The sequence below is a fragment of the Leptonychotes weddellii genome, unplaced genomic scaffold (genome assembly GCF_054177405.1).
Source record: "Leptonychotes weddellii isolate Sample4059 unplaced genomic scaffold, ASM5417740v2 HiC_scaffold_5579, whole genome shotgun sequence".
In the NCBI taxonomy this organism is placed as follows: domain Eukaryota; kingdom Metazoa; phylum Chordata; class Mammalia; order Carnivora; family Phocidae; genus Leptonychotes; species Leptonychotes weddellii.
This window is the reverse complement of record NW_028023782.1, coordinates 1-10,846: the sequence shown is the minus strand read 5'-3', so window position 1 is coordinate 10,846 and position 10,846 is coordinate 1. Positions and strand designations below refer to the sequence as shown.

General features: G+C 44.1%; 1 protein-coding gene across 1 annotated transcript; it reads left to right on the top strand.

Moving 5' to 3' along the window:
- Nucleotides 1-184: 184 nt before the first annotated feature.
- LOC115936498 (cell adhesion molecule CEACAM1-like) lies at nt 185-5,359 on the top strand. The gene is made up of 4 exons (XM_081811103.1): nt 185-557; nt 947-1,201; nt 3,785-4,063; nt 5,027-5,359. Exons 1-4 carry the CDS (start codon nt 200-202, stop codon nt 5,104-5,106), a joined length of 972 nt encoding a protein of 323 aa, XP_081667229.1. The 5' UTR covers nt 185-199; the 3' UTR covers nt 5,107-5,359.
- The last annotated feature ends 5,487 nt before the right edge of the window (nt 5,360-10,846 follow it).

The following is a 10,846-nucleotide window of genomic DNA, read 5'->3' as shown; positions in this document are numbered from 1 at the left end:
GTCCGGGGCTGTCTCTGACTCTGTCCTGTGTCTTCCAGGACCAAATGCTGCTCTGTAATTGACTCTGGAGACAGCCTTGCTGTCAGCACACAGAGCAGGGGCTTTACTTTCTCCTAGCGCTCAGATGCTCATGCATTTGTCCTGAGCTACACACACCTGCCTAGTCTTTGGAGGCCTCAGGTTGGCTGAGAGGTGAGAGATGCCAGCTCTGATTCAAGATGCTTGTGGAGGAATCACAGGTACCACCCAGGGCAATGTTCTTTCTGTTGTCTGCACAGCGGAGTTACCCAAACCCAACATCACGAGCAACAACTCCGATCCTGTGGAGAATGTGGATTCTGTTGTATTAATGTGTGGACCTCAGACTCAGAGCACAAGCTACCTGTGGTCAGTAAACAATAAGAGTCTCCCGGCCAGCACCAGGCTGCAGCTGTCCCTGGACAACAGGACTCTCACTATACACGGTGTCACAAGGGATGACACAGGACCCTATGAGTGTGAAACTCGGAACCCAGTGAGTGCTGGTCGTAGTGACCCATTCACCCTGAATGTTCTCTGTGAGTAACTCCCTTCCTACCTGGCTCAGGTTGCCACCCCAAATCCACATGCCGGGGGCCAGGCCACATCCATCCTTCTGGGGTCTGAGTCCATGAATCTCAGCTACGCCCCCAGGCTGGCCATGGCTTCTTGTCCCCGGCAAACCTGGGCAGACTCAGCCTAAGCCAAGACTAGGAGGGGATGACCTGCTCCTACCTGGGAGGGTCACCAGACTATGATGGGAAACAGGTGAATGTCTCAGACCCAGGCTCAGTGAACACAGGGGGCTTTGGACTTTTTAAAATGAGGTTGGGACCCAGCCTAGTGGGACACTGTGGCCCTAATACAGACCAGGAACTTCGGTTTCCCTCGGATTGCATCACCTGTGGCTCTATTCTGTTTGCTCCAGATGGCCCGGACGCCCCCACCATTTCCCCCTCAGACTCCTTTTACCATCCAGGGGCCAACCTCAGTCTCTCCTGCCACGCAGCCTCTAACCCGCCCGCACAGTATTCTTGGTTTATCAATGGGAGGCCCCAGCCATTCACACAGAAGCTCTTTATCCCCAACATCACTGCCAATGATGGTGGATCGTATACCTGCCTCGCCTATAACTCTGGCACTCGCCTCAGTAAGACCACAGTCAAGACTATCACAGTCTCTGGTAAGTGGATCCCTGGAGCATCTGCATGGATCGCTGTGGTGAAGGTCTGTCTGGCTTTCAGCAAAGAGCCTAGAAGTTATTGACATTAGCTTATGTCACAAACAAATCCGAAATCTGTCCCTGAACTCTCCCATTACATGTCTGCAGATGCTTCCTTCCCTTGCTCTCTGATTTTTTCATGGCAGACCTTGGGTCCAGCCTGGAATGTGGGGAGTGAGCTTCTCAGCTCCAGAAAGCCCCATGCATAAAATGGGGCTTTGCAAATGGGGAAGAAGAAGGAGCCTCTGGTTCAAGTTGCGTTTTGTTGTTCTTGAATTGCAGAAGTCCTTTATATAATCCGGATATTAACCTCTTACAGATATGGTTTGCAAATGTTTCCTTCCAATCCATGGGTTGCTCTCACATTTTCTTTGTTAGTGAACTTTAGTTGAGACACAATGTGACATAGTTTCAGGTGTACAAAATAGTGATTGGACAACTCTCTATGTTATGCTCTATTCAACACAATGTAGCTCCCATCTGACCCCATGCAGCCCCATTAAAATACCACTGACTATATTTCCTATGCTGTACATTTCATCCCTATATCCTATTCATTCCATAGCTACTGCTACCACTCTCCGGATTCTGTCTTTTGATGCACAGAAGTTTTCCATTTTGATGTAATACAATTCATCTATTTTTTTCTTGTACTGTCTTCGCTTTGGGTGTCATATCTAAGAAATCATTGGGAAATCCAGTTTCAATAAGTTTTTGCATTATGTTTGTTTTTAGACTCTTACTATTTGACTCTAATGTTTAGATGTTTGACCTATTTAAGTTAATTTTTGTACATGATGTAAGATCGGGTCCAACTTCATTCATTTGCATGGCTATCCAGTGTTCCCAACACCATTGGTTGAGTAGATATTTTTCTCCATTGAATGGTCATGACAGACTTCTTGAAAATCGTTGGACCATATGTGACAGGGTTTGTTTCCGGGGTGCCTATTCTATTCCATTGGTTTCTGTGTTTGTCTTTATACCAGACCCCATTATTATCAGTTACTGTAGCTCTGCAGTCAGGAAGTAGGAGTCCTCCAACTTTGTTCTTTTTCAAAATAAGTTTGGCTATTTGAGGCCCCTGAATTTCTGTGTGAATTTTTGGAAATTCCTATTTCTGCAAAGCAATTCCTTTAAGTATTTGATATGGAGGTACCTGGCTGGCTTAGCTGGTGGAGCATGCGACTCCTGATCTTGGGGTTGTAGGTTTGAGCCCCACATTGGGTGTAGAGAGTACTTAAAAATGAAATCTTAAAAAAAGGAACTTGGTAGGAATTACACTGAATTTGTGGATCTCTTTGGATAACACTGTCATCTTAACAAGACTAAGTTTCATCACCATGAACATGGGATGTCTTTCCATTTATTTGTGTCCTCTGTAATTTCTTTTAGCAATGTTTTATAGATTTCCGTATACAGTCTATTGACTCACTAATTAAGTTAACTCCTAAGTATTTGATTCTTTTTGATGTTATTGCAAATAAAATGCTTTTCCTATTTCTTTCTTGTGTTTTTCATTGTTAGTGTTAGCAACACAGTGATTTCTGTATGTTGATTTTGTATCCTGCAAATTTGTCGAAGTTGTTTATTAGTTCAACAGTTTTTAGTGGAATCTTTAGGGGTTTGTATATAAAATTTCATGTCATCTGCAAACAGACGTAACTGTACTTAATTTTTTTCCACTTTGATTGCATTGTGGGTTTTTTTTCCTCCTAATTATTTTTGCCTGGACTTCTGTACTGTGTTGAATACGGGTGGTGAAAGTGGGATGTTTATCTTCTACCTGATCTTAGAGGAAAGGCTTTCAGTGTTTCATCATGGAGGATGATGTTAGCTCTGGGCGTTTCATGTAAGGCCTTTATTATATTCAGTAGTTTCCTTCTATTTGGAAGGGTGCCAGTATTCTGTATATAGTACCCGCCACTCGACAGAAGCTTTTCACTATGGGAGTCAATCCACAGATCTGTAAGTAAAAGTCTTCTTCAGAGTGAGAAATCCTGTAGCTTGAAAACTCTTTGATTCCTGAGGTAATGAAGACGGGGCAAGTGGCTTTCATTCCCTAGTAAATAAAACAGTGCAAATGCCTTCCCTACTTTACATGAAACTGCCTTGGACACAGAGATAGAAGGGTTGCGTGTCTTCCCCCCCACCCACCCAATATACCTGGAAATGTATATAAGGAATGAGGCCTGATCTTCTAAAGTCACAAAAGTTCAAGAAAATCACACAGAAATCCATGGGAAAAAATTCCTCATGATAATGATGTTGCTGGCCACGTGGGCTAAGAGGTTCCAGGTGCTGATACTACAGTGATGTCCAGGCAGAGCAGACACATGGGGGAGGGTCCGAGGGGGAGATAAAGCCCTCTCCTTACAGATCGTCACCTGAACAAAGACACTCATCCTTCTGCAGGGCCATCCTCTGGGGGCACCTTTACAGAGCTCGCTAGGGCCCTTGAAGTGTCCAAGATCTCAAAGGAAGGAGAGTAGCCCTGGGCCCCAGGCCCATTCTCATTTAGTGACATCCTGTGTTTCCCCACAGAGCCAATATCCAAGCCCTCTCTCCATGCCAGCAACACCGCAGTCACAGAAGATAAGGACTCTGTGGTCCTGACCTGCTCCACAGATAACACTGGGGTCTCCATCCACTGGTTCTTCAATGGCCAGAGTCTAAAGCTCACAGAGAGGATGAAGCTGTCCCAGGACAACAGCACCCTCACCATAGACCCTGTCAGGAGGGAGGATGCCGGGAATTACCAGTGTGAGGTCTCCAACCGGGTCGGTTCCAGCAAAAGTGACCCCATCAGGCTGGATGTGAACTGTGAGTGACCCTTGACCTCTCCCTCTTCTTCCCTTTATATTTTACTGGCAGGAGGTGTGAAGTGGATGCAGGCCTGGAGGAGGTGGGACCCACCTTCAGAGCCTCTCTGGCAATGTGGATAAAATTCCCCAGAATTAGACGGATCTTGCTAGCATCTTGGTTCTAATATGTACCAGCTATTGGACCTCGGGCAAGATGCTCAACCTCCTGAGCCTCAGTCTCCTCATCTCTAAAACTGGAAAGAACAGCTGGATCTTAGGGCTGTTGTGACAGTTGTTAAAATGATTTCATGAGATGAAATTGAGACAGCATCATTTACAGATTCAGCCTCAAGCAAACTTAGCAGCTACTGTTCTTTTGTTATTAACATTTTTGTAACTAGCTGTAATGACTCCGGGAATTGGAATTAAGTGTCGTCTGATCACGTTCCAGCTCTCTGACCCCCACAGATTTACTGAAGCCCTTTACACACTCAGATGCTCATTTTGCACAGTGGGGATGACACCTGGCCCCTCATTGACAGGGAAGCAGCAGATGAGATACACATAAAGTATTTCCCATGTGCCTGGCACAGGGCCGACCTCAAAAGCCATCAGCTAATGTTATTCTCTTTAATCAGTGTTGACTGAACAGGTAAGGGCCTCCCTCTAAGAGCATTGATAGAAATGGAAAGGAAGACCCAGGGGAAGAGGCATAATGTGAGAAGAAAATGAACAGGACCCTGGCACTGGGCCCGGGGTGGGGGGACAATGTGAAGAATGAAGCAAGTCCAGGGTTTCACCGTGAGGAACAGAAACGATGCAGCGGTCAAGGGGGTGGGGACATTGTGGTGAGAAAACACACACCACCCAGACCTCAGTGGCCTTTCCTTCCTCCCTAACCAGGCCCTTCCCCCACGGCCCCTCCTGGCTTCCCCAGCTTTGACTTGGGACTCACTCCCCTCCCTTTTTCTTCTTATTTCAGATGGAAGAAGCACCACAGGCCTCCCTGTGGCATCCATCATTGGCATTGCAGTCGGGGTCCTGGTTGGATTGGCACTATAGTTCTGTCCTGGGGTGTCTCCTGTTCCGCACAGTTTTTTCAGAGTTCTGCAGAATTTTCAAGACAGATCATCTCAAAAACATACAAAGTCATCCATAGAGTAGAGAGGGAATATCCCCCACCCAACTCATTCTGAGGTTAGCATAACCTTTAAATTGAAATAGGAATAACAGGAAAAGTACAAAAAGAAGAAAGTATCAGGCCAATCATACTCATGAACATAGAGGAAAAATGCTAGACAAGGAATTCTCAAACCAAATCCAACAGTATATATATATATATTTTTTTTTAGATTTTTTTTTTATTTATTTGACAGAGAGAGAGAGACAGCGAGAGGGAACACAAGCAGGGGGAGTGGGAGGGGGAGAAGCAGGCTTCCGGCCGAGCAGAGAGCCCGATGCAGGGCTCGATCCCAGGACCCCAGGATCATGACCTGAGCCTAAGGCAGACGCTTAACGACTGAGCCACCCAGGCGCCCCAAATCCAACAGTATATAGAATAAGACAGTACACCGTGACTAAGTTCCGATTGTCCCAGCAAAGTAAGGCGATTCAACATTAGAAATTTATAAATGGGGGGCACCTGGGTGGCTCAGTCGGTTAAGCAGCCGGCTCTTGATTTTGGCTCAGGTCATGATCTCAGGGTCCTGGGATTGCTCCCCATGTCAGGTCTGAGCTCAGTGGGGAGTCTGCTTGAGGATTTCTCTCCCTCTCCCACTGCCCCTCCCCTCTCTCAAACAAATAAATAAATCTTAGAAAGAAAAGAAATTTATAAATGGAAGAGGGCAGCAACTTCTAGGGTGCCAGCAATGTTCTGGTTCCTGATCTAGCTGCTAGATACATGGGTGTGTTCGATTTTTGAAAACTCAGTAAGCAAAATACTTCATTCTGTAACAGTCCCTCTACCCCCTCAATTTTTTTTCATGAGACTCTTTGAAAAGACCAGATCAGACATGTTGTCCAGTAGAACGCCCACATTCTCACTTTGTTTCCTTATGGTGTCATTTCACTGGCTTCTCTAAACCCTGTATTTCCTATAATTTGGAAAATGAATCTCAAATATTGAAGAGTTTCAGGTTATATTTTGTGGCAAGAATGCTTCCTGGGTTTTATATTGCATCATCACAAGAGGCACATACGAACTTGTTGTCTAGACCTTACGCCAGTGTAACTATTTCAGTGACATAAAAATGGGCACATTTTTTTAGGTTTCTTAAAAAATTGCAGTTAGTTGGGACACCTGGGTGGCTCAGTCAGTTAAGGGCCTGCTTCGGCTCAGGTCATGATCCTGGGGTCCTGGGAACCAGCCTCCCATTGGGTTCCCTGCTCAACAGGGATTCTGCTTCTCCCTCTGCCTCTCCCCCTGCTTGTGCTCTCTCTTCCTCTCAAATAAATAATAAAATCTTTTAAAAAATAAAATAAAATAAATTCCAGTTAGTTTACATACAGGGTAATATTAGTTTTAGGTGTACAATATACTCATTCGACTCTTCCATACAACACCTGGTGCTCATCACAACCATGCCCTCCTTAATCCCCATCTCCTATTTCACTCATTCCCCCACTCACCTCCCCTCTAGCAACCATCAGCTTGTTCTCAATAGTTAAGAATCTGTTTCTTGGTTTGCCTCTCTCTCTTTTTCCCCTATTCTAATTTGCTTCGTTTCTTAATTTCCACATGACTGAAATCATAGCGTATTTCTCTTTCCCTGACTGACATATTTCACTTAGCATAACACACTCTAGCTCCACCCACATTGTCGCAAATGAAAAGATTTCATTCTTTATTGTGGCTGAGTAGTATTCCATTATGTATACATATATATATTCCATTATATGTATATATATACACCACATCATCTTTATCCATTCATCAACTGATGGACATTTGGGCTGTTTCCATAGTTTGGCTATTGTAAATAATCCTGCTGTAAGCACCGGGTGTGTGTATCCCTTTGAATTAGGATTTTTGTATCCTTCGGGTAAATACCTAGGAGAGCACTTGCTGGATCACTGGGTAGTTTTATTTTTAACTTTTTGAGGAACCTTTCTACCGTGTTCCAGAGTGGCTGCCCCGGTTTACATTCCCACCAACATGCAGGAGTGCTCTCCTTTCTAATCAGTGGGCATTTTTTTGTACAAAGACAAATTTGTATACAGAAATACAAGATTAGAAAACTATCTACCATGCTGGTCCTCAACAGAAGGAAAGCTGTCTATGGCAAGCCCACAGCTGACGTCATACTCAGTGGTGAAAGGCTGAAAGCTTCTCTATTAGAATCAGAAACATGACAAGGGTGCTCATCCTCACCACTTCTATTCAGCATAGTACTGAGAGTCTTAGCCAGAGCAATTAGGCAAGAAAAAGAAATAAAAGACATTCATGCCAGAAAAGAAGTAAAATTCTCTTTGTTTATAGATGACAGGATCTTCTATAGAGAAAACTCCAAAGGCTCCATGAAACACTGTCAGAACTAATATACAAATTTAAGGAAGCTGCAGGATGCAAAATCAATCTACAGAAATCAGTGCATTTCTATCCACTAACAAAGAACCTATGGCAAACTACCTGGAAAACAAATAAAAGGTTCCCATTTCCCATGGCATCAGAAAGAATGAAATGCTTTGCCCTGGCGGGGCCCTGAGGGGTGGAAGCAGGCACTGGGAAGGCAGGGAGTAGTCCAGGCTGTAGGGTCAGAGGCAAGGGAGCTCTGCTCTGTGGGCACCAAAGATGCTGCTTGGGAGGCAACCCCCAGCCCCCACAGACTATGGGTCAAGGAATAAGCAGAGTCCACTCAACCAGAAGAGAAGCAAAGATAAGCACAATGGCTTTAGTGTCTACTCATGGGAAGCAAGACCAAGGTCCCCATTTGCCACCATCAAGAAAGCAGAGCCTGTAGTTTTGGAGTACTGCCCAAAGATGCTTGTGTCTTGGCATTTGGCTTTACAAAGGTGTCATACCCAGGAGAATGCCAGAGTAAATTCCATTCCTTGGACGATCTGCTCTTTTTTGGCCCAGGAAATAGCAGGAACGGCCGCTTATGTGTGAAGAATGCAATATAAAGGATGCATTGAGGGGTGCTGGGTGGCTCAGTCATTAAGCACCTTCGGCTCAGGTCATGATCCCAGGGTCCTGGGATCAAGCCCCGCATCGGGCTCCCTGCTCGGAGGGAAGCCTGCTTCTCCCTCTCCCATGCCCCCAGCTTGTGTTGCTGCTCTCACTATCTCTCTCTCTCTCTGTCAAATAAATAAATAAAATCTTAAAAAAAAAAAAAAGGATGCATTGAATGAAAAGAGACATTCACAACCTTCACCTTCCTAAACTCTGTATCTATTGAAGTTTCTTACACCTCTGAATTTGTACACATTTAAACTTTCAAGTGTACTTTAAAATAGTATACTTAGAGTGGGACTGAAACATTGTGATACTCTCACTCTGTTGGGATGGTTTCTGTGGAAGGTTCTCAATGAAATTGAACAGCAAATGTTTTCCTACTGTTTAAGAACCTATGGAGAGCTCTTCACATGGAAAGAAAATTATGTTGCAACTAACTTGTTTACAGCTAAGTAAAAGAATTCAGTCTTCTCTGAAAAAAAGAAAGAAAGAAAAAGAAACAAAATAATTGGACTAAATGTCATCAAGGAGGGGAAAGATCTTTAGGCTAGGACCATGAGATATTGAGGAAAGAAACTGAAGCACACACCAATAAATGAAAAGATATCCCCTGTCCATGGGTTGGAAGAATTAATACTGTTAAAATATCCGTACTATTCAACATGACCTATATATGCAATGCAATCCCCATCAAAATTCCAATGGTCTTTTTCAGGGAAGGGGAAAAAGGAATTCTGTAATTTGGGTGGAACCACAAAATATGTCAAAGAGCCAAAGAAATCTTGGGCAAGAAGAACGAAGCTGGAATCACTTGGGCAAGAATCACTCTTCCCGATTTCAAACTACATTTCAAAACCGCAGTAATGAAAGCAGTATGGCATTGTGACAGCCCTCCACCAGGTTTAAGGGTTCATGTGCTCCAAGCATGTGTACCCCCTTGCTTATTGACCTAAGTCCCATGATCTGTAGCAGAACGAACCTACTTTCCTTGGGATTTGCAGACCACTGGCCTTGAGGAGTGAAGGACCAAACTTTCCCAGGAGATAAGGCCTGCCTACATTGGAAAATAGCTGCCCTGGGTGCCAGCAAGTCTGTTCAGGGTCATGTCTGCATACTACCAGCTGCTTGGGCACCTGCTTCTCCTGCACACAGCCGCCCTCCCTTTTTCTCATGCCTTCCCCTTTAAAGCACCCTCCACTCCCAAACCCCCTGGACCGGGAACATGATCTTTGAAACATTAGTCCACTGTCTTCCCAGCATGCTGGCTTCCTGATTAAAGCAACCTTTCTTCACCTACCATCACTTGTCCCTCATGTGTTGATTTTTGAGGTGTGAGCAGCCAAACGTGAGTTTGGAACCAGTCTCAGTCAGCTAAGAGTATTGACAGAAAGACAGAACAATGGAACAGAACAGAGAGCCCTCAATAAATTCCTGCATATATGGTCATCGGATCTTTGACAAGGGTGTTAAGAATACGCAGTGGGAAAAGACAGTCTCTTCAACAAATGATGTTGGGAAAAGTGGATATCCACATAGCAAAAGAATGAAATTGCACATTTACTTTACACATACACAAAAATCAACTCAAAATGGATGAACGACTTCAATATAAGACCCCAAACCATAAAACTCCTCAAAGAAGACATAGGGGAAAAGCCAGATCACATTGGTCTTGGCAATGACTTCATGCATATGGTAACAAAAAGCACATGCAACAGAAACGAAAATCAACAAGTGGGACTATATCAAACTAGGAAGCTTCTGCCCAGCTAAGGAAACCATCAGCACAATGAAAAGGCAACCTACCAACTGGGAGAGAATATTTTCAAACCATGTATCAGATAAGGGGTTAATATCCCACATATGTAAGGAACTCCTACAGCTGGATAGTAAGACACAAACAAACAAATAACCTGATTTTAAAGACTTGAGTAGATATTTCTTCTATGGCAGTCGGGTATATGTAAAAAGAGAAATGGAAATCTAACCCACCATGAGATATTACCACACACATGTTGCAAAGGTTATTATCGGGGGGAAAAAAAAAAGACAAGCGTTGGTGAGGATGTTGAGAAATTGGAACCTTTGCACCCTGTTGGTGAGAATGCAAACTGGCGCGGCCACTTGGAAAACAGTATGGAGGTTCCTCAAAAAATTAAACATACAACTACACTAAGATCCAGCAATCCCACTTCCGGGCATTTCTCCAGAAGAACTGAAATCAAGATCTCGAGGAGATATTAGCACAGCTGTGTTCATTGCAACACTATTCACAGTAGCCGAGATATGGAAACAACCTAAATGTCCATCGACAGACTAATGATTGAGGAAAATGCTGTAAATACATACAATGGAACACTATTCAGAGGACAGATCTCATATGAGCTGTTAATAAAGTAAAAGAATGATAAGAGAAAATGAAAAATGATTTCACAGTCAAAACTAAAACTCCACACTGAGATGCCACTTCACATACAGTAGACGGGCTAAAATATTTTTTTTTAAAGATTTTATTTATTTATTTGAGACAGAGAGAATGAGAGAGACAGAGAGCACATGAGAGGGGGGAGGGTCAGAGGGAGAAGCAGGCTCCCCGCCGAGCAGGGAGCCCGATGCGGGACTCGATCC

Coding starts and splice junctions, on each gene's coding strand:
- LOC115936498 (XM_081811103.1), top strand. CDS start 200: ATGCCAGCTCTGATTCAAGATGCTTGTGGAGGAATCACAGGTACCACC. Junction 558..946: donor ATTCACCCTGAATGTTCTCT/GTGAGTAACTCC, acceptor TGTTTGCTCCAG/ATGGCCCGGACGCCCCCACC. Junction 1,202..3,784: donor CAAGACTATCACAGTCTCTG/GTAAGTGGATCC, acceptor GTTTCCCCACAG/AGCCAATATCCAAGCCCTCT.